This window comes from Sapajus apella, unplaced genomic scaffold, assembly GCF_009761245.1.
Source record: "Sapajus apella isolate SASKATOON/1434 unplaced genomic scaffold, GSC_monkey_1.0 scaffold295, whole genome shotgun sequence".
NCBI classification, from domain to species: domain Eukaryota; kingdom Metazoa; phylum Chordata; class Mammalia; order Primates; family Cebidae; genus Sapajus; species Sapajus apella.
In genome coordinates this window covers 100,260-121,602 of record NW_022437235.1, presented here as the reverse complement: position 1 = coordinate 121,602, position 21,343 = coordinate 100,260, and the positions used below count along the sequence as shown (strand labels likewise).

Below are 21,343 nucleotides of genomic sequence, written 5' to 3'. Positions count from 1 at the left end.
TGTGCCACTGCACTTCAGCCTGGTGTCAGAGTGAGATTCTATCTCAAAAAAACAAAAAAGAAAGAAAGAAAGAAAAAGAACCACCCAGAAACTTCTCTTTACTAGGTGAAGGAGTCTGAGACTTACATATCAAGGGAGAGTGGTGTATTTCAGCCTGTTCCATCATTGGGTAGAGCCATGCGACCACACATTCTCTGAGCAGTGCTTACCACACACAGCCCTGTGGCTGATACTTGGACATCAGAGATGAACAGGACGTGACCTCTGTCCTTGGGGGATATAGACCCATCCGTGGCCACAGGTCACCCAGCATTTAAAGCGCAATGACGTTCTCATACTTCTGCATCCCTGCCACCCTCTGTGAGGTAGCACCCCACCTGCCCACTCCTCTATCCTTTGACCTGGCTTTAATTGCCTGCAGCCCATTTGTCTCTACTAAAAGGACATTTCTTTATGTCTGTTTATGGTCTGCCTCCCCCATTACAGGTTTGCTTCAGGATAACCAAGATTTGACCTGCCTTGCTCATTCACATATCCCCAGCTCTTGGCACACAGTAGGTGCTTTAATAAGTAAATGAATATTTGCCAAATAAATGGAATGATCTTGCTCCTAATCCAGCATTAGTGAGTTCAGAATTCCCCAGCTTCTGAGAGGGGGATCTGAAGGAAGTCGGCGTGGTGTGTGGCAACGTTGTGGGTGCTAGATAAAAACATTGAAAAAAGCCACAGACTGCAGTATTTGCGTTACCACCACGCTGTGTGGCCATGGGCAGTTCACATGACATCTCTGAACCTCAGTCTCTGGAGCTGTGAAATGGGCATAGCTACCTCCCACCTGCCTCCTTCCTGGGTGGCTGTGGGGGTCAAATGACTACTAGATGTGACTACATTTAGAACTCTCTGCTATTTGAGTGTAAGGCCTTTAAAAAAAAAAGTGGTCTGTGCCTGGATACTCAGTGGCTTTTCTCATCCCCTGAAGCCCAGATCCATGGTACAAAACCCTTTCAGCTGGTTCATTTGTCACTTTGCTCTTAATTTTCAAACCACATCCCCAGAAGTGGGTTATTTCAGCAGCCTGATTGTGTCAGTGATTCCAAAATAGAATCATTTATGCATTCTGAAGCAATCAATGAACCAATTTTGGGTGAGATATATCTTCTGGCTTTTGGGTCTCTTTCTTTCTTTCTTTTGAAAAAACAAAAACCGTTCAGGTTTCTAGAAGCCCAGCATTTTGGGTGAAGGCCAAGTTTCCAGTAGCCGCATGTATTCTTAAAAGCTGCTTTATTCTCTGGGTATGCATAAATGGATTTATTTTTTCTTCCTTTTTTAATCCCAGCACCTTTGCTTCCTTCCCCAATTGAGAATTTGTGTTCCTTTTGCTAAACTGGCTGTGGCTTTGCTTCAGTTAGCAACCAATTTCATCGTGATTTTTTCTCTCTACCTGAGTTTCCTAATATTAGCATCCTCTCAACTTTGAATGCAAAGCAAATATATCAGCCTTCCACAAACAAGTCCCCAAATGTCCTCTTTCCTGGATTCTAAAGCTGTAGGCTGCAGGGAAGTACAGAGTAAAATGGTATTTAAAAAAAAAAAAAGATGTTTGCAAATACCCAGGTGTTGGAGCCTTAGAAGTGTAATTTACAATGTTAGCTTGCTTAAGAATTAACAAGCTCCCCAGGCAAGCCTTAATCCTGCTAAGGTTTGGGAAGCACTGTCTTCCTTTAGGATTCCTCTACCCCCAACACTGTTTATGCCCATAAAGACTTGACCAGAGAGGTGGACCCTTCTTGTCCCTGTCCTTAACTATTTTGTAGCAAGATTCCACTTCTGCAAGGTCAGCTGAGTAAGGGAGGTATGTACCCAAGAGGTTAGAGATGGATTTTGGAGATGGACGTGGGTTCATCTGACAGTGTAACTTGGTTGTGACCTTGGGCAGGTCCCTTTACCTTTCTGTTACTCAGATGTCCCACCACCAAACCTGGCTCATAGTCCTCACAAACAGGTCATTGTTGATGTCGAACATCAAAAGTCTGGAAAACCTGGCAGTGGAGGTCCCCCTGCAAGCATTGTAATGAAAAATGGTATGGACTGCATTCACTTATCTTTGAAAGTCTTCTGTTATGCCTACTTAGATTTTTTTTTGTTTGTTTGGTTGGATTTTTTTTTAGGCACTATTGGAAGAAAATACTGAACTCAGGGCCCTTGTGATCCACTGTAGCTGTTTGAATTGCAGAGTCATTTACTAAATGTAGTCAATATCCCCATGTAGACAGAGTTTCTTTAAAAATGTAATTGCTCCTATTTGGCTTTTGGCATTGGCATTTTTGCTTTATAGCAGTAATAAAGCCCAGTGGTTGAATAGAACTCTGTCCCTCTCCCCCCACCATCCCTTCTGATTATCTGTGGGTGGCACACCAGACAGTTGCATGACCCAGTGTGTGACAGCTTGTCCTCTGGATCAGCTGCATCCGTAACTTTGTTCCCCAGCAGCCTTCCCTGATGGCCTCCCCAGGGGCCCTGATGAGGAGGGAAAGGAGGTGGCTGTTTTTAGAGCCCATTAAAGCAATTAATGCAGGTGAAATTGGTGATTTGATAACATGGGCTTCTGCACTTAAAAAAAAAAACCCTGTAATTTATTTGAACTACATCTGAAAAGGTATACTAAGTCTCATTAAGAGGTTTCTGATTAAGAAAAGAAACGTGATCCAGCTTTCAGAAACTAACCTCCCACGTAGATTGGAAAACTTCAGAAGTCAGGGAGGAGATTTTCCTTCTGCCACATCCATTCTCCTGTCCCTACACGGAGGGGTGGCATCCTTTGTACTGTTTGGACCTAGTGTACCCTTTTCCTTTTCTTCGTCTGTCTCCTTCTGCCCCCTCCTCTTTCTCTTTAGGAAGCCAGACATTTCTCCCAAATTTTCCCCGACTCTCTTGAGCCCTCCTCCCTGCAGGTCCTTCCTATCCTGAGATTTTTAAGTCTACTTCAAAGGTCAACATACATGTACATCTCTCCCTCAGATTCTTCTTTCTCCAAATGTCTGCATCTCCACCCATCCTCCAGCCTTGTCTCTGCACAGGATCTGTGCCTCCTTTTAGTGTGTTCATCTATCTTTTAATTGCTTTCTCATGGTACCTTCTCTCATCCTTAAACTCATGGACAGTTCCCAAGTTAGTAGCCTTCGCCTTCTCCTCTTCCCCACTTTCTCCTACCTGAGTGTTGTACCAGCCCCAGGGAGGCTGGACTCTCCAGGCTTTACTTCTCTCCCGCATTTTGCAGACCACACCTCTCTTCCCCATCATCACCATCGCCACCGGCACTGCCCAATGGTAGCAGCCTCCTGAGCGGCCTTTCTGTCTCCTGTCTTGCTCATCAGCCCCCTGGTCTGATGTCCATCCTGGTGACAGGGCGCACTCTCTAACTATGTATATCATCAAACTGAGCCCCGCCTACAACCCTGCTCTTGAGCTGGGAGCCTGCAGGGCAGAGGCCAAGCTCTTCAACCTGGTGTTTGGGCTGCCCATGCTCTGATCTTTACCTGCAGGCAGCCCTGTTCCCCAAGTTGTGTCTACTCTTGGCCAAGCAAGCAACATACTCCCCTCTGAAGCGGGCTTTGACTCTGCACCTGTTAAGACCCACTGATCCTGTCAGGTTCAGCCTCAGTGCACTCTCTCCAGAGGACCTGCCTGCTCACCTCGCCGCTGTCCCCATCCCCAGGAGCCTGCTCTTCCCTCCTGAACCACCCGCAGTGCAGTGTCGTGGCCTGTCTCACTTCTCTCATGACACAGATAATGCATTTCTTGGTGTTTTCTTTTCTTCGTGGCTCATTGTATGATAATAACCTTTGATAGAGGGCTTAGAGTGAGCCAGGCACTGTCCTCAGTGTGTGTATAAACTCAAACCTCGTGACAACCCTGTGAAGCGCAAGGTAGGTATCATTTTTATCACTTTGTTTTCCAAAATTGCCAAGAGTTTGTCACTTGCCAGTCATCACAAAGGTGGAAAGGGACAGAGCCAGGATTTACACCTAGGTTTTGTAGACTTGAGGGAGTGCGTCTTTGCCCCAACAGCAAAGAGAAGGGATGCCCCACCGTGCTCTATTCTGAGGTCCGAAGCCCTAGGTTTCCAAGCCTGGCTCTGCCACTTTGTGGCTGTGGGGCCTTGAACCAGCTTCCCAACCTCTCTGATTCTCAGATTCCTCTTCAATGAAATTGTGATGGGAATAATAGTAAAATAGCAGACAAGTTACTTAGCCTTCTCTGTTCAAGTTTCCTCGTCTCTAAAATAAGGATACTGATGGTTGTGCAGATAATGTATTAAAGCTCTGGGTGTATCTGTTGGTCTGAACGTTTGATGGTAGTTTTCCACGTTCAAACTGCTGTGTTGGGATCTGTTTCCTACCGGATGCTGCTGCTCTTCCTGACACTGTAGAAGGTACAAAACAGATAACACACAAGATGCTTACAGTACTTAGCGCACTAAAAAATATCACCACCATTGGGAATCGTCTGTGACATCACAAGCTCTGTGTGGGTTTCACCTAAATCCCCCACTGACATCTCACATACCCGCCTGGGAGAAGACACTGAGCATTGGAAGAGGAGGTGACCCATCACAGGCACACAGTCAGAGGTGGCAGGACCAGGATTTGAACACAGGTATTCTGGTCTCCAGAATTGCCTGCTCATTGTCAGGGCTCTTGGCTGCTTCTAACAGAGAAGCACAGCATACGGCCCAGCCTGGTGCTGGCAAGAGCAGTTCAGTAAATGTCCATTTCCTCCCTGAGTTCTTTCCTTGTGGAAATGGCTTTGCAGCTATTTGATGAGAAAACCTAGGCCGCGGCCGCCCTGTTCTCTCCTGGGCACGCCGTATGCATTTTGTTGACTAGACTTCAGGAACAGAGGTGGCGTTGGGCACTTCTTCCTTTTTATTTTTCTTCTTTTTCCTCTCTCTTATCTCTCTCGCCATGCCCTGACCTTTGTCAGGTTTTTATTTTGTGCGTTGTCTGTGGAAATTCCCTGATAGAAAACTGTAACCTAATTGTAACCCCCATTAGAATAAACTGGTGACTTGTGAAATTATCTCATTGAATGGTGGAGTCTCTGAATTCGTCTACACTGCCAGATCAGCACACTTCAAGGATGAGAGCAGGGTCTCTCTCCTGGGCCTCATGTAAAATGCTTGTGGTCATCAACGCTGCTGTCACAGACTGGGCAAGTTAAAAGGGGCATTTTGTTTGGTCATGGGAAACTTGTGGAATAGAGGAATTTGTCTAGGTTCTTAAAATGTGTTTCCTTCCCCTTCTTCTTTTTTTTAAAGAGATAGGGTCTTATTCTGGTGGCCAGGCTGGAGTGCAGTGCCGTGATAATTGCTGCAGCTTTGAACTCCTGGGCTCAACTGGTCTGCTTGCCTCAGCCTCCCAAGTAGCTGGGACTACAGGTGTGCGCCACCACATCTGGCTAATTTTATTTATTTTTGGTAGAGATGAGGTCTCACTGTGTTGCCCAGGCTGGTCTCAAACTCCTGGGCCCAAGTAATTCTCCTACCTCGGCCTCTCAAAACACTGGGATTACAGGTGTAAGCCACTGTGCCCACCCTCTTTAATTACCTAACATGTATGTACTCAATTGTTTTTCTTTTTCTGAGACAGGGCCTTGCTCTGTCACCCAGGCTGGCGTGCTTGGGTGCGATCCTGGCTCACTGCCTCAACTTTCCAGGGACTACAGGCTCATACCACCATGCCCAGCGTGGTGTGTGTGTGTGTGTGTGTTTGTGTGTGTGTGTGTGTGTGTGTGTATATATATATATATATATATATATATATATATATATAGTGTGTGTGTGTGTGTGTATGTGTCTGTGTGTATTTTTCTTTTGTAGAGATGGGGTTTCACCGTGTTGCCCAGGCTGGTCTTGAGCTCTTGGGCTCAAGCAATCCACCCATCTCTGACACATCTCTGCCACCCAAAGTGCTGGGACTGCAGGTTCAGCCACCACACTGGGCCTGGACTTAATTTTTAGAACTTGAAAACCTCAGAAAAACACCAAAGAAAACCTCCCCAAATCAATAATAATTGTACCCACTCACCTACCCAGAAATAATCACTGTTGACAGTTAGAGGACCCTGTGTGTCTGCGTGTGCATTTACATTGGGAACTCTCCTCCAAGCTGCCATTCTGAGCATCAATATCTAGCCTACTTGTTACTCCAAGCGATGTATCATGACTGTGTTCCCACCTTGATAAATGTTTCTACAGTGTGATTTTTAATGATTGCATAATATAGCACAGTGAAGAGGTCCATGATTTATTTAACTAATTTCTTCTTGTTAGACAGTTTGTTTTTTTAATATTATCCATATTGCTGCTTTGAACATCCTTGCACATTAATCTTTAAGCACATTTCTAGTAATTCCTTGGGCTGTCTTTCTAGAGGTGGCATTGGCTCGGGGGAGAGGCATCATTTTAAAGCTTCTGATTAACTGTTGCCAAACTGCTCCTGGGAAGGAATTTGTTTTTTCTATTTCCTCCCACCAGCGTTTAACAGTACTTGATGTTCTTCATTTTTCTCCAGCCATGCCAACACTGGGTATTAGATTTCTTTTCCATTTTTGCCAATCTGATAGACAAAAAGGTATCCAGTTTTAATTTACATAACTAAAATAGTGACGTTAAACTCCGTTTTGTTTTTCAAATTACAAAGCTATTTTTTTTTTTTGAGATGGGAGTCTTGCTCTGTCACCCAGGTTGGAGTGCAGTGGCATGATCTCAGCTCACTGCAACCTCTACCTCCCTGGTTCAAGTGATTCTTCTGCCTCAGCCTCCTAAGCTGGGATTACAGGTGCGCGCCACCATGCATAGCTAATTTTTTGTATTTTTAGTAGAGGCAGGGTTTTGCCATGTTGGTTGGCCAGGCTGGTCTTGAACTCCTGACCTCAGGTGATCCACCAACCTCGGCCTCCCAAAGTGTTGGGATTACAGGTGTCAGCCATTGTGCCCGGCCAAAAGCTGCCTTTAGTATTTTGGGGTAGGCCCCACAGGAATAAAAAAACACTGGGTAGGGGTAACCCTGTCACCCCTGAGAGTGACCCAGGGGGAGAGAGGCCACCTGAGGGGAAGGAAGTCCAAAAGGGACCCGCCGTAGACTCAGGGCAAAGGAAGCCATCAGGGCTGGGACCTGTGGGCCCCGCAGGAGGAGACGTGGGTGTGGTGGGACTGGCTCCAGGCACTCAGGTGAAGGGCAAGAGGGTTGGACACGAAGCACAAAGCTGCTTGGGTTCCTGCTGCTTCTTGTTTGCCTCTTTCTGCTTGTGCTGCATCATCTCCAAGTCCCTCTGCTTGCAGGCAGCAGCAGAAAGCCCATCATCTGGGTGCTTTCCTTTACCCAAGGCATGCTCTGCTTTTTCATACTCTTCTGACGGGTTCCCTTTCTAGTTACCACAGGTCATGGTGATGGCAGCGTCTCTGACCTGCCTCCATTGCATCCCCTCATTCTGTCCCACGTTGCAGTGAAGTTAAACTCTTTTACATGTTTATTGTTTGTGTGTGTGCTCATGTATTTACACGTATATATTTCATGCATAACTGATTGATATCCTATCGCAAGAGTTTTATATTTCAGTATCATCAAATCTATCGTTATTTTCCAGACATCAGCTGAGAAGGTTTTTAGGAATTGGTTGATTCATCCACCTTGAATTCAGATTTTTCACCTGAGGCTGAATTACATTGGAAGGCCATCACCTTTTCAACTGAGAATTGTCAGAAAGTGATGAGGGACGGGGATATCAAGAGTCTGGGAGGAGGCTAAATCCCGTCAGCGTATCTACTCGTGGACTGAGAGAATGATAGGGACATAAACAGATATTCCTGATGGATCTCTGCTTTGGACATGGATTCCAGACAGCAAAATCCTCCACTGCAAACCCCTCGGGGGTCATCTTGAGTGAATATATATATGACTCTTGAGAATCTTGATCTTCCTTAAAGAAAAAAAAGAATAAATAGACAAAACTTAAAAGAACATTTATAAAGCAATTTACTTAAATTATAAGAGACTGAAAGCCAGGCTTTGAGGATAATTGAAGAATTGCATTAAAAAGGAATCAATATCTTTCTGGAATCTGTCCTCTCCTCATCTTATGAGTTGTTTTGCAAAGGGGTGGACAGTCTATCTGTCACTTTCTTGTGGATTTCTTGTAGCATTATCCCCAAGGTCAGGATTTTATCCCTCTCTTTGAAGGTTTATGTTTTTTCTTTTCACACAGCCTTAACTCACCAAGACATTTAGAAGCAATGACAGAGGAGAGCAGGGACTTTAAAATGTCAGGTCTTTCTTCCAGCTTCTGAGATCACGGCATGCCCAGCATGGGAGCAAAGGTATCCTTCTGCATCCTCACACTGAACCCTTGGAGAAGGTCAAACTCTTCAAGAAAAGAGGGTGGAAGGAATGAACAGTTGGTTTTTATATCTTTTTTAAAAAAACTTTTTCTTTAAATGTTCTTCTTTCCTTAAATACTCTCCTATCCAGCCGTTGGTTTTTAAAAACCTGCTTCGTGAGGCCCAAATTAAAGGCATATTTAAATAGCATTAAAGAAAACCAGAAAAGGGGAGCAGACACCCACGTTCCCATTCTCCTAACTGGACATCATGCATTTCTCTGCCATCTCCCGTGGCCTTTATCCCTGTGCATTCACATTTCCTCAATTGTCAAATCACCTGCTTCCTTGCATTGCTGTTTTGACGTTTGTTGTCATTCTGTTTCATGATCCTTATGTGGAGCTGCATTTCGGGGCTGGGACTTGGATGGTTTCACACCATTGGTCTGTGGTCCACTGGATTTACCCTGGGATGCAGCAGCTAAAGGAAGTGAGGTAGCTGCACAGAGCCAAAGCAGATGGGCCACGTTGTGGCGTGGCTGTGTCGCAGGTCGTGGCCCCTGATGAGCACACAGATGTTGAGGATGCTACTGGGAAGCTATAGTTCTTCGAGAAACACTAAATTCTTACCACACCACTGCCCAGTTATATCATCATTCCTAAATAGTATAATACTTTTTGGGCTTTTGTTTAAGAGAATGTTTACAAATGACATGTGTTCTTAGACCACACTAGTAGCTGCCGAGCCTTTCTATAGAGTGGAGGGAGGTAGGAGGAGAAAGCAGAATGATTGCCCAGGCATCTGTAAAAAGGATCTCCATTGCCAGTTGCATAGAAGAGGTGTCTAATTCTAGAAATGTGCTTAGATTTTAGTGTTTATTCACTCACTTGGCAATGGTTTTATTGAGTATCTACCATGTGAATGGTGTAGTTTAACACCCATTTAAAACTCTACATGTTATTTTATTTGCTAATATGTTTATGATTAGGATTCTTTAGTCAAAAGTAAGTTGAGTGAGTTAATCTGAAAAGCACTTCATTTAAAAGGTAGAGGAATCAGAAGTGATCTTGGAAGGTGCCTTTGATGGGAACAGTATTTAATACTGAAATTGAATTCTGAGCCCTCTAGCAACCAAGAGAAATTATTGGATTATTTCCATTTTACTAGAGAAATCATAGGTAACTTCAGGAGAGGTAAACTTCTTTATTGGTGTTCAATTGCAAGAGGAAAGCATCCTTGCATTTCTTCACTGTCTCTTTCCGTGGAGTCTCTCACCATCTACGGTGTTTTCTAGTTTTTGGTACATCTGTGATCAAGCCAGAACAATTTCTCACCTTCCTGGTCAACTGAGAGCGGTGTAGATAATAAAATAATCATTTGCATAAGTAAGTATGTTGAGATGTGTACTTTCAGGGACAGAGCATCACGTGCAAAGGCCTGAAGTGGAAAAGAGCTTGGAGTACTTGATCCCGTAAGAAAGCTCAGGTGGCAGGGCAGGAGATGAGGCTGGTCAGGCATCTGGGCCAGCCGTACAGGCCCGAGATGCACTGTGGGGAGTTTTATAGCAGAAGCAATGAGGAGAGTTTGGAGAAGGGAACGGCCAGAGTCCACTTATATTTTATAAGCATCCTCTGGCTGCTCTGCAGTGACTGGGATGAGAGAGGAGGCTGGGAAGCTGCTGCAGTTAGTGGTCCCTGTAAGAGGTAATTAACACAGATAAAAACGGTACAGATGGAAGGAGCTTGGAAGACAGAGTGCTAATTAGGGTTTTACTTTTTCATGACATTAAAATATGCTACTGGGGCAGAGTCCGCATCACCAGTTTCTGTCCTCCCTCAAAGCAGGGCTAAATGGGAAGGGACTTTCCAGTCCATGTGGCTGGACCCAGCACCTGCTCGGGGTTTAAGACTCTAACAGACTTTCTCTTGTTTGCATCCTCTAAGGCCCGTGTCCTCTTTAAAAACCCTCCCGCCTGTCTTAGGCCAAGATGTGGGATTGGCCTGGTGTTATCCGAACCCCCTTAAACTGCTGGGGAGAGGGCCATGGAGACAAGCAGAGAGAGGGTCATGAATATGGAAAGATCAGGATCTAGAGCCAAGCCCTGCCTTTCATCCTCTTTGTGACCATGCATAGGCCCTTCACCACCTAGAATCTTTCCTCCTCTGTGCAGTGGGAAGAATAAAACGTGGCATCATTGCTGTAATTTTGCTGTTACTAATGCCAACCCCTACTTGCCGAGCACCTCCTGTGCGCCCTGCCCAGTGCAAGATGCTTTGTGCACATCTTCTCCTTGGTCCTCATTCAGTTTGCATGACAGCTCCATGAGCAGAGGCGTTATGGCCCCTTTTAATAGGTGGGAACACTGAGGCCAGAGAGGTTAAGTAACTTGTCTAAAGTCTCATTAAGCTAGGAAGGGGTTGAACACTGTTTGAGCATGGCTTTCTAGCAACTGTGCCTTCCACTGGGAAACCCTTTGAAGGGGTCCACACCCTAAGACACTACCAGGTTACCCTTTTCATTTCGGTGCTTTGCAGTGCTTTAAGGCCCAAGATTTAGTCCCCAGATGATTGGAAGACAGAGCCAAGATTTGCCTAAACTGGAAGCTTTTTGGAGCCTGTGGAAGAAAGCACGAAGGAGGGTGGATCTCTGTACCAGAGCGGTCACTGCCTTGGGAGAAGGACGATGCGAAGCCTCCACCCAGCCCCATCCACTTTGTCAGGGGAATTCAGGGCCTCTGTGGGCCCAGAGGGCATAGTGCTTCCCCCTGCAGGTAGATATAGGAACTACAAAAGGGATAGAGGCATGCCCCAGGGGACACCCTGGCCAAGAACCATGATTGTCCGTGAATAAAGACACACTGCCTATGGCTTCAGGAATTCCATTTTTCTCTAGTCTAGGGAATAGTCTTAGATGAATGTGTGCTCCAAGATGGCACGTACAAGGATGTTCATCGCAGGTGATGGTGCTAGCAAAAAACGAGAAGCAGCCTAACTGTCCACTGATAGGAGAGAGTTCAGTGGTGGTGAGTCCCTTCCAGGGAATGAGTTGTAGTGTGGGAAGAGATCAGCTTCATGTCATTGAACTGACAAGAAAAGATCTTCAGAGTACATTTTTAGCAGGAAAAAAGATGGCGCAGAAAATGTTGAGTTGCGAGTTGATTTATGTAATCAGATGATAAGCTGGTGTATGTATACAGACATGTTTATGAAGTACAAGAGCAAGTCAGGAAGGGTGGACACCACTGTGCATCAGTGGTTACCATGGTGGTGGGTGGAGACTTCCACTCTGGGTACTGGGTTCTCTCCAGGAATAATACCTCACTTTTTTGTATCTCTTACCTATGTTCCAGTTGCTAAACATTTTTTTTTTTTTTTTTTTTTGAGACAGAGTTTCACTCTGTTATCCAGGCTGGAGTGCAGTGGTACAATCTCGGCTCACTGTAACCTCCGCCTCCCGAATTCAAGTGATTCTCCTGCCTCAGCCTCCCAAGTAGCTGGGATTACAGGTGCCTGCCACCATGCTCAGCTAATTTTTGTAGTTTTTAGTAGAGACGGGGTTTCACCATGTTGGCTGGCTGGTCCTGAACTTCTGACCTCAGGTGATCCACCTGCCTCGGCCTCCCAAAGTGCTGTGATTACAGGCGTAAGCCACAGCGCCCAGCCGCTAAAACATTAACTAATTTAATCATCAGAACTGCCCTGTAGATAATACCTTTGTTAGCTCATGTTTTTTTTTTTTTTCCCTGGGAATCTGGGGACACAGATTGCTTAAGTAACTTGCCCAAGGTTACTGTTGGCAGGTGGCAGAGCTAGGATGGAATTCCTGCAGCCTGACTGCAGGGCTGTGGCTCTTAACCATACTTTCTTCGCTTGTCTCTCCACATTCCATGTGTATCTAAGGTGTTTATGCTCACATTAAGGTGGGGAAGTGTGGTCTGCCTGACTACTGGTCTGAAAGGGAACTGCTGTTTCTGTGCCCTAATCTGAACAGATTCCTGGGGGCTATCTGGCATATAGAAAGCTCATTCAATATCTTGTTCAATGAATGAATGAATGGATGATTGGCTAAACAAATGAAGAGGAGCAGGGAGAGGTTCTAAAGGAAACAGAACATGTAATGTGCCTCAAGGACCTTGTCTTGTAAAGATAAGATCACGAATGTGACTCAGAGCCTGTGGTATAGATGGCAGCACAATCACAGAAGTGCGCTGGATGCTCCTGGAGGACGGAATCAGCCACAATCTGGGAAGCCTCTCTGGAGGTCGCGGGAAAGGAGCTGAGTGTTGAAGGCAGAGCAGATATGAGGAAATGTGGATTATAGAAGGATGTTCATTAAAAAGAGGAAAGTTGGGGGACACATGTATTTGTGTCCATATAGATTCAAGGTTTAGAGAATTTCTGGGGCTTCTGTTTGGGAAAAGGAGCTCAGAAAGGGAATTAGGATGCATTTAGTACCTACTGTGTACCAAGTACTGTATAAGCAGTTTACAGAGTCTTAAATCCTCACAACCGTTGCTTTTATTTTATTATTGAGACAGAATCTTGCCGTGTTGCCCAGGCTGGAGTGCAGTGGCTCGATCATAGCTCACTGTAGTCTCGAACTCTTGGGCTCAAGCAAACTTCCCACCTCAGCCTCCTAAGTAGCTAGGACTACAGGTGTACAACATTATGCCTGTGTACTTTAATTTGTTTTGCAGAGGTAAGGTTTCACCATGTTGCCCAGGCTGTTCTTGAACTCCTGGCCTCAAATCATCCTCCTGCCTCTGTCCTGCAAAGTGCTGTGTTTGCAGGCGTGAGCTGCCGTGCCCAGGCAACTGTTGCTTTTTAAATGTAGAAACAGGCACAGTGGATTTAGGTAATTTGCTCAGTGTCACACAGCAAGTCATCTGCAGAGCCAACCCCTGAACACACAAAGCCCCAGCTAGGCAACGTGGGGCTGGGAAGAGCAGGCATGCATCATTTTTTCCTCCCTTCCGGGTCACTAACCTGGGTCTTAGACCAGTTCTCCTTCCTGTTGTTCAGTCTCTGTTTCCAAAAAGAGAAGACCTTGGCCTTTGAGGTCTGCACCCTGAAATAAGTTGGGTGACTCACCATTATATGTCCTCACTTGAGACTTTTCTGGAACACCTCAGCACAGCGATCTGACAGTCTGATGACCTTGAGTCCACCCCATGCTTGCCTTTGAACACAGGAGCGTATGTGTGTCTGCCGTGTTAACACATCCCATTAGTCCCCTACACCGTGACCCTCTCCAGTCTGTTTCTCACTCCTCTGCTAAGCAGAGAATCATGTCAGCCTGGCCTATGATTTTGGGGTTTCAGAGTTGTCTCCAAAGAGCTGAGTGAAGCATATTTGCCTCCTGAGAGCATTTGTCCAAGTAGCAAGTTATTAAGTTTGAAGACATACACATATAATTTATGTTTCCATAATCATAACATTCTGCCGGAATAGTCATCTGGTGATGGATAGTATCTTAGTCATGCCATCTGCTGGGTCAGATCGAGATTTCTCTGTGATCTGAGTTGGAATGCCCCAGGGTCAAGCTTCACCAGTAAACGTGATAATGAGCATGGGAACACAGCACTGTGATGACCATTCCAGCAGGCGGTGGGCTCCCCCCGGGTCTCGCAATTTTTTGTTTCAGCCGTAGCTCATTGAATTCTTCAGTGACGGGCATTGTGCTAATAGGGCTCCCCTACATAAAGAGAAAGGAGAATGATGGGCTTCATTTTGCAGGAGAGAAAACAGATGAACAGAGACGTTTGGTAACTTGTGTGAGATGGCACAGCTAATAGGCCATTGATTCAGGAAGACTGGTGGATCCTGCAGAACTGTCATGGCTGGAAAGGGGTGTGGTTGATGGAGAGTCACCAGTGTGCCGATGGATGTGTTGGATGTGACTTACCACCTGCAGGCAGCTTCCACAGCCATGGCCTCGTCACAGGGGCAGCCCTCTGGCCTTCAAGTCCTTTCAGAGGTCTCCTGCTGCTGCTGATAGTGCGGAGTTGGGTGTGCATCCTTCCGTAACTGAGATGCTCCAATTGTCCTTCTGATGTTTTCTTAAACTCTGTGGAACCTCAGAGCCCCTGGGCTCTGGCTCTGGTTCCGTGACCTGGTAGCACCACCAGCCAGCACAGTTCAAGTGCTCACTCCTGGGATGGGCGAAGCTGAGGACAGTTTTCCAGGCCCAGAAGTCAGGTGCCCACTAGGCGCAACCCTCAGCCTGCCTGGCGTCTATCCCTGGGTGTCCCAGAGCCCCTGATCTCTCTACTCTAATGACCTGTGACCACCGCGAAAGCAAATATAGTCTTTCCTTCTATTCTAAATCCAGCCCTGAACCAGAAAGACATAGAAGTCTAACTTGGAACAGGATCTTAGCAAACAGGCAAGACCAAGGCCTAGCAAGGGGAGAAGCAACCCTAGTAACCACCAGCAAGCTGGTGGCACGACAGGGACCTGCTGGGTCTCTGTCTCACAGGCTCAAGCTCTGCTGGCTCAGGCTACTTGCTCTGTAGGCTGCTCCGGTGAGGGAAGTAAAACGATGGTCTTGTGCCCCTAACCATGGGTGAGGACCTTGCGCCCCCTCGGGTGGCCTGAGCCTCAGGGATCAAGGTAGCAATGGTGGGTAAGTTTGAAAGGCTGGCAGAGTGGCTACAGGGAGAAGGCATTACCAGCTTCGTTTAGGAAATAACTCTTCTGTTTAATGATGCCCTTTAAATAAGCAAGCAATGGTTTGTAGAAATGGAGACAAGAAGACAGTAGGAGCAGAGACCGTCCCTCTCCCCTTCCCTGCCTGACCCACACACACTTCAGTGGCATTAAGCAGCGATGGGTGGAGCTGCTCCTGCAGGATTCTCATGGCCACTGCACCAAAACCATATCCCCAGAGCCTGCATAGATGTTGACAATCTGTCTCAGGAATCTTGTTTATCAGTTTTGCCAGAAACATGAAAAAGCAGCAGAGGATGGTGATATTCTTGCTGTCCAAGACCCGTAAAAATCCCATGTTTATTCCCAAAGAATAATTATCAGAGATAGAGAAATGGTCTACGCTTGAGTGGCTGTCCGAGTTTCTAATCCCCATCCCTGTAATGGGGAAACTGAGGCAGAGAGGGGAAGGAGGCACAGGGCTGGCCTCCTGCATCCTGGGCCGTGCCTCTTGTACTCCTGTACCTTATGTGCCCCTTCCCTTCTTAGGGCTTCAGGGTCCCCTTCTGTAAAATATCGGGGACAGGCAGCACGTGGGAGACTCAGTGTCTCGGCCCAGGCCCTCTCCAGTGCTAGCTCTCCATGGTGTTCTCATCAAGGGCATTAACCTCCTCCCCGTTCTCAAGGTTGCTACTGGCCTATTTATAGAACTGACCAAGAGGATTCTAATGTTGCCGGCGGTAAAGAATACAAATGATGCTCTGCGCATTGTTCTTTATTCTTTCCTTCGCTTTTTTTTTTTTTTAAACTCCTTGGTCAACGTTTTTCTACCGCATGGTTTCCCATCTCCATGCAGACGTTCTGGGGGAGCGGGGAGTGGGCTTTGCCATTTGCTGAGCTCCTACTGTGTGGCAGGAAGGCTCTGAACTTCATGCACCTCGTCTCATTTAGCCCACGCTGCCCTGGGAGGTGAGCATTGTCCTTCTCCCCAGTTCCCACAGGCCGCTTTGCAAGGGGAAGCAGCTGGCCCAAGGACTCTCCACCGGCAAGCCGTGGAAGTGCGGCTGGAATCCCGTTTTCTCTGTCTCCACGATCCATATGTGGTTTTCCATTTGCACCCTTCTGTTCCTGAGCCGAGCATACCCTTCCAGACTAGATGTGGGTGCAGGAGAATGCCTGTGGATGTTAATTGTTTCTTTTGAGGGTGATATGTACTTTCTTAACCAATCAGGTAGTCTTTTTTCAGGACCTACTGTGTGCTGGATGGTACTTTTATCTCTCACCAGGCTGTGAGCATCATTGAGGACCTACTGTGCACCAGACGATGCCTTGTATCTCACCAGGCATGTGTTGTGAAGACCTTCTATGGACTTGGCTATGCTTTGTTCTTCACCACACACAAGTGTCATAGGACCTACTGTGCGTAGGACAATGCTATGCCCCTCACCAGGCTCAAGTGTCATAAGGACCTACTATGTGTCAGGCAATGCCTTGTCTCACCAGGTGTGTGTCATGAAAACCTATTGTGTACCAGCCAATGCCTTGTCTCTCATGAGGCTTAAGTGTCCTGAGGACCTACAGTGTGCCAGGTGATGCCTTGTCCCTCCCCAGGCATACGTGTCATGAGGACCTGATGTGTGCTGGGTGATGCCTTGTTTCTCACCAGGCTGCAAACTGTCATGAGGATAGGCCTAATTTGTTTCCTCTAGGCTTGGCACACAGTAGGTGCTGGGTCAGCCCTTGTTGAATGAAAGCTGTGGTGTAGTCCTGAAGAGGAGCAGAGAAGGCAGGCCAGTGGAACAGCACTGGAGCAGAGACCTGTGCCCTCATGGAAGAGGGAGCAGTGGGCAGAGAGGAGAGGAAGAGGAAAGAGGGGTCAGGAAGATGGCCACGGAGGATGTGGCGGCCTCAGAGGCTTCTGCCGACGTCTCCTGTGCCCTGAGCCACTTTCCGCTTTGCTCTGGGAGAAGCCACTTGGTCTCAGGCTTTCTCCATCCTGCATCTTCACCTTAGCAGGGACGTGATTTTCCCGAGTGTTCTGCCAGGGGAGCCCTGGGGAATGATAAAAGAGTACTGTAAATCTTACCCCACTCATCTTTGCAAAAATCTTTTCTAAAAGCAGAATTTTGGGGAGACGCCATCTTCTCATGATCCCTCCACTGGCGACTGGCATTTAGCTGTGGAGCTGAGGACCTGGGTGCCCCCTGGCTCGCCCTTCTCTGCTGAGAGAGACTCAAATGTCAGAGAGTTGCCTCTTCCCGCAGGCCTTGCCTGGCCAGAGCCCCCTCCTGTCTTTGAAAGCTCAGCCCAGGGTCTGGTTTGTCTACTGAGAGTGTTGGGGAGTCGGTAGAGCTGTATGTGCAAATCGGGGCAAGCTTGGGGGACACAGAGAGCTAAGTGTCCACTCCCCTTCTTAGGCATATCATATATTTCTCCAATGTTGAAAGCAATGTGACCTCCTTGTGGAACATTTGGAAAATATTGAGAAAGAGGAAGAGCAAAATAATAATCATCTGTAACCCTCTCACCAGAGAGCAGCACTGCCAGCATCTCGGCACATTATTCTTAGCTTTGTTTCATTTTGTTTTTCCAGTATGATTTTTCTCTTAACATAACTGACTTCATACTGTAAGGCATGATTTATGGCCTTTTAACCCCACTTAACAGTAAAATATATCACATTTCCATGGCATTACAACCTTTGTAAATATGATTTCAATGGCAGCATAAAATTTCAGTATCTGTGAATCCATCATTTATTCAAACAGCCAGATGGTGCTGCCATAACAAAATACCATAGCCTGGCTGGCTTTAGCAAGGCGCCTTTGTCCTCAGGTTCTGGTGAGGGCTCACTTTCAGACTTGAAAACTTCCATCTTCTCATTGTGTCCCAAATGGAAGAGAGACCAGAACTCTCTCCCTCTTCCTGCAAAGCCACTGATCCCATCATGAGGTTCCCACCCTCACGGCCTCATCTAACTCCAGTTCCCCTGCAAGGCCTCATCTCCAAAGTACCGTCACATTGAGGGTAGGGCTTTGGTGTACGGATCTGGAGGGAAACCGTTCAGTCCCTGACACAGGCTGTGTTGATTAATCCTAGTACTTAGTGACTGTCCGTTTGGGTAAATGTCTTCATCTCAGCTGCAGGTGCCTTGTGGTAAAGCAATATAGCAGACCTCAGCTTCCACCCCAGGCTGTAGAGTTTGGGCTTGCCCCTCCACACAGTGGTTCCATCTGAAGACCGGGAAATGTACAATAAAGGTGTTGTCCACACTCAGAATTAGTTGCTATGAAAAAGAAACTTTTTTTTTTTTTTTGAGATGAAGCCTCACTCTGTCACCCAGGCTGGAGTGCAGTGGTGCAATCTCAGCTCACTGCAACCTCCGCCTCCAGGGTTCCAGTGATTCTCCTGCCTCAGCCTCCCAAGTAGCTGGGATTACAGGTGCCCACCACCATGCCCAGCTAATTTTTATATTTTTAGTAGAGATAGGGTTTTGCCATGTTGGCCAGGCTGTTCTGGAACTCCTGGCCTCAGGTGATCTGCCTGCCTCGGCCTCCCAGAGTGCTGGGATTGTAAGTGTGAGCCACTGCACTTGGCTGAGAAAGGAACTTCTTACTCACTGTGTGGGCAGGCAGTTTCCCTCCTTTTCTTCATCTGACGAACAAGATCCCCCTTTCCCTCTGTAATCCCCCTCCCCCATTGGATTTCATGAAATCATGCCTATCAGGTGCAGTGCAGCGCGGCTGACACGTACAGGCCCTTTATAAATGTCAAGCGATAGCTATAACCATTGTTTTTATCTGTCGACTCTCCGGCCTGGTATTTCATCAGGGTCCCCAGGACCACACCCGGGTTCAGTGATTCTCTGGGAAGGCTAACAGCGTTCAGCATATGGTTGTACCTGTGGCTCGGGTTTATTACAGCCAAAGGATAGTGAGCAGAGTGAGCAGGAGGGAAAGGTGTGTTGGGCCAAGTACAGAGGAGACCAGGCACAGGCTTCCACAGGTCCCCTCCCTGTGAGTTCCACAGTACATGCTCATTCCTCCACTGCCCAGTGGTGACAGAGGTGTGGAATGTTGTCTGTGAGGGGAGGTCATTAGAGAGCACCCATGGTTTTTATTGGGAGCTGGTGACATAGACCCTGTCTGCTCGGACCTACCTTCCAGACTCCCAGGGGGAAAGCGGCTTGAGCATAAACCACACCGTTTATAGACAGTCTAAGCACACGAACCACATTTCTCAGTTAGGGAATAGTGGGGACACTCGAAATCCAAGGTCCCAGATGCCAGCCCAAGGCCGGCCCTGCACACGAGCCTGCCTGAGGATAGCCGTCTCAGGCCCGCGACTCAAACCCCTCTACAGAGGTATCCTAAGGGATCCTATTTCTTGTATTTGGACCACTCCAGGATAGGGGTGGGACAGATGCTCTTGTTTTCATGGGACAAAACTGAGGGCTAGAGAAGGAAAGGGACTTAGGGGCTGTCCTCTTCTTCCACATGGGGCTCCTGAGAAAAACCAAGGCCTGGGTCAGGGGAGGGTGTTTCTCAACAGCCCCAGCACCTGCCTTCCTCTAACCTGTGTGTCCCTCTCTCCCCAGGCTCTGAAGGGCTCCAAGAAGCTGGTGCTGTCTGTGTACTCAGCAGGGCGCATCCCCGGGGGCTACGTCACCAACCACATCTATACCTGGGTGGACCCGCAGGGCCGCTGCATCTCCCCGCCCTCGGGCCTGCCCCAGTCCCACGGCGGCACCCTGAGGCAGCAGGAGGGTGACCGGAGGAGCACCCTGCACCTCCTGCAAGGTGGGGATGAGAAAAAGGTGAGTGGGGCAGGAAAAGGAGGCTCCTTCGTTCCAAACCCAGAGCAGCAAAGCTGGCTGGAGGCGCCAGGAAGAAGCTGGTTCTCTGTCCAGGCTGCCTTCCCGTGCGTCTGTACTGAAGGGTGGTAGTTTTGCTTTTCTTTTCTTTTTGACCTATGTGGTATCTGTTAGGATACAGGCTAAGCTGCCACAATAAAAGAGCTCAGATGCTGTGATTTCTTTATATATTGGTTTATTATTTTTTTTGAGACAGAGTCTCACTCTCTTGCCCAGGCTGGAGTGCAGTCGCGCAGTCTTGGCTCACTGCAACCTCTGCCGCCAGGCACAAGCGATTCTTGTGCCTCAGCCTCCTGAGTAACTGGGATTACAGGCCTGCAGCACCATGCCTGACCAAATACTGTGATTTAAATGAGAGGGGTTTTTTTTCTTTCTCCGTCATGTAACCGAATAGAGGGACACTGTCATCTAGGGGACAGTTTTGCTCCAGGCCTTATACTGGGACCCAGATTCCCTCCATCTTCCATCCCCCAGGGTGTTGCCTGTTCTTGTGGTTGAAGCTGGGCCACATCAAGTCCCTATTCTAGCTCCCTGGAAAGGGGAGGAGGGGCATCTCTTTAAATTCAAGATCACCCAACTTCCCACTGGCCCAGACCCAGGTGCATGGCCACATGTGGCTGCCAGGATTGTGGCCAGGATTGCTGTTCCACAGGGAATCTTGTGCAGTGTAGATCTTGGGTGTAAGGAACAGAAACCAGCCCTGGCCATTTCACGGAGCAGGGATGTACTGGAAGGAGGGGGCCTGTCCCAGAATTGAAGCTGAGAATCTCAGGGTGCAGCCTGTAAGAGGAGGATGTCCACAATTCCGTTCTCAGTGTCCTTCCCCTGAAGATTCCCAACAAGGGAGCACCTCACGGCTGGCAGGGATGTCTGGGGACTTTGATTGATAGGACCACCAAGACTGTAGCCGGTGGGGGAGGGGTGGTTGCTCAAAGCACCATGGAGTGTTCTAACTTGCAGAAGGGGGCAAGGACACCAATGGATGTCCCTGGTGGAGCCCCTTCTCCCCCAGACCTGCACTGTTTCTTGAAACACAAGAAGACTGGATTGTTCCCCGATGTCTAACCCTTCTCTCTGCGTGCTGTTTGCATTCGCCCCTTGGTTACTCCTGGAACCAAGAATGTGGCTGCTGCAGGCGGCTCCCTGGCATGTAGGACCTTGACACTGACGGCCGGGAGGCCTCATGGCTTGGGCTCCCAGCCAAGTGCCTTCCCTCTGGAGACTCTTTCTCAGCTCTCCTTTTCCTGCCGATAAGACCGTAACATTTATTTAATGTGTTTCGTGTTCTTTGCTCAAACGTCAATATGCAGGACGCCGCAGACATCACAGCAGCTTCTACCGGAGGCGAGCGGCAGTGAGTGGCTCGTTGGTATGCAATGCGGCAGCCCGGACCGCGTCAAGGTTGCCAGGGCTGGGTGGGCTCGTACGCCCTCCCCACCAGGGAAC

At 47.7% G+C, this 21,343-nt stretch overlaps 1 protein-coding gene across 5 annotated transcripts in view; it reads left to right on the top strand.

The window, feature by feature from the left end:
- Positions 1-21,343, top strand: part of LOC116545590 (whirlin) — a 104,768-nt gene that overhangs the window by 7,113 nt on the left and 76,312 nt on the right. For all 5 annotated transcript variants that reach the window (XM_032272129.1, XM_032272127.1, XM_032272130.1 and 2 more), the window contains exon 2: positions 19,622-19,840. In XM_032272129.1, coding sequence (XP_032128020.1) covers positions 19,622-19,840 — 219 coding nt within the window. The remainder of the gene's footprint in view (positions 1-19,621; positions 19,841-21,343) is intronic.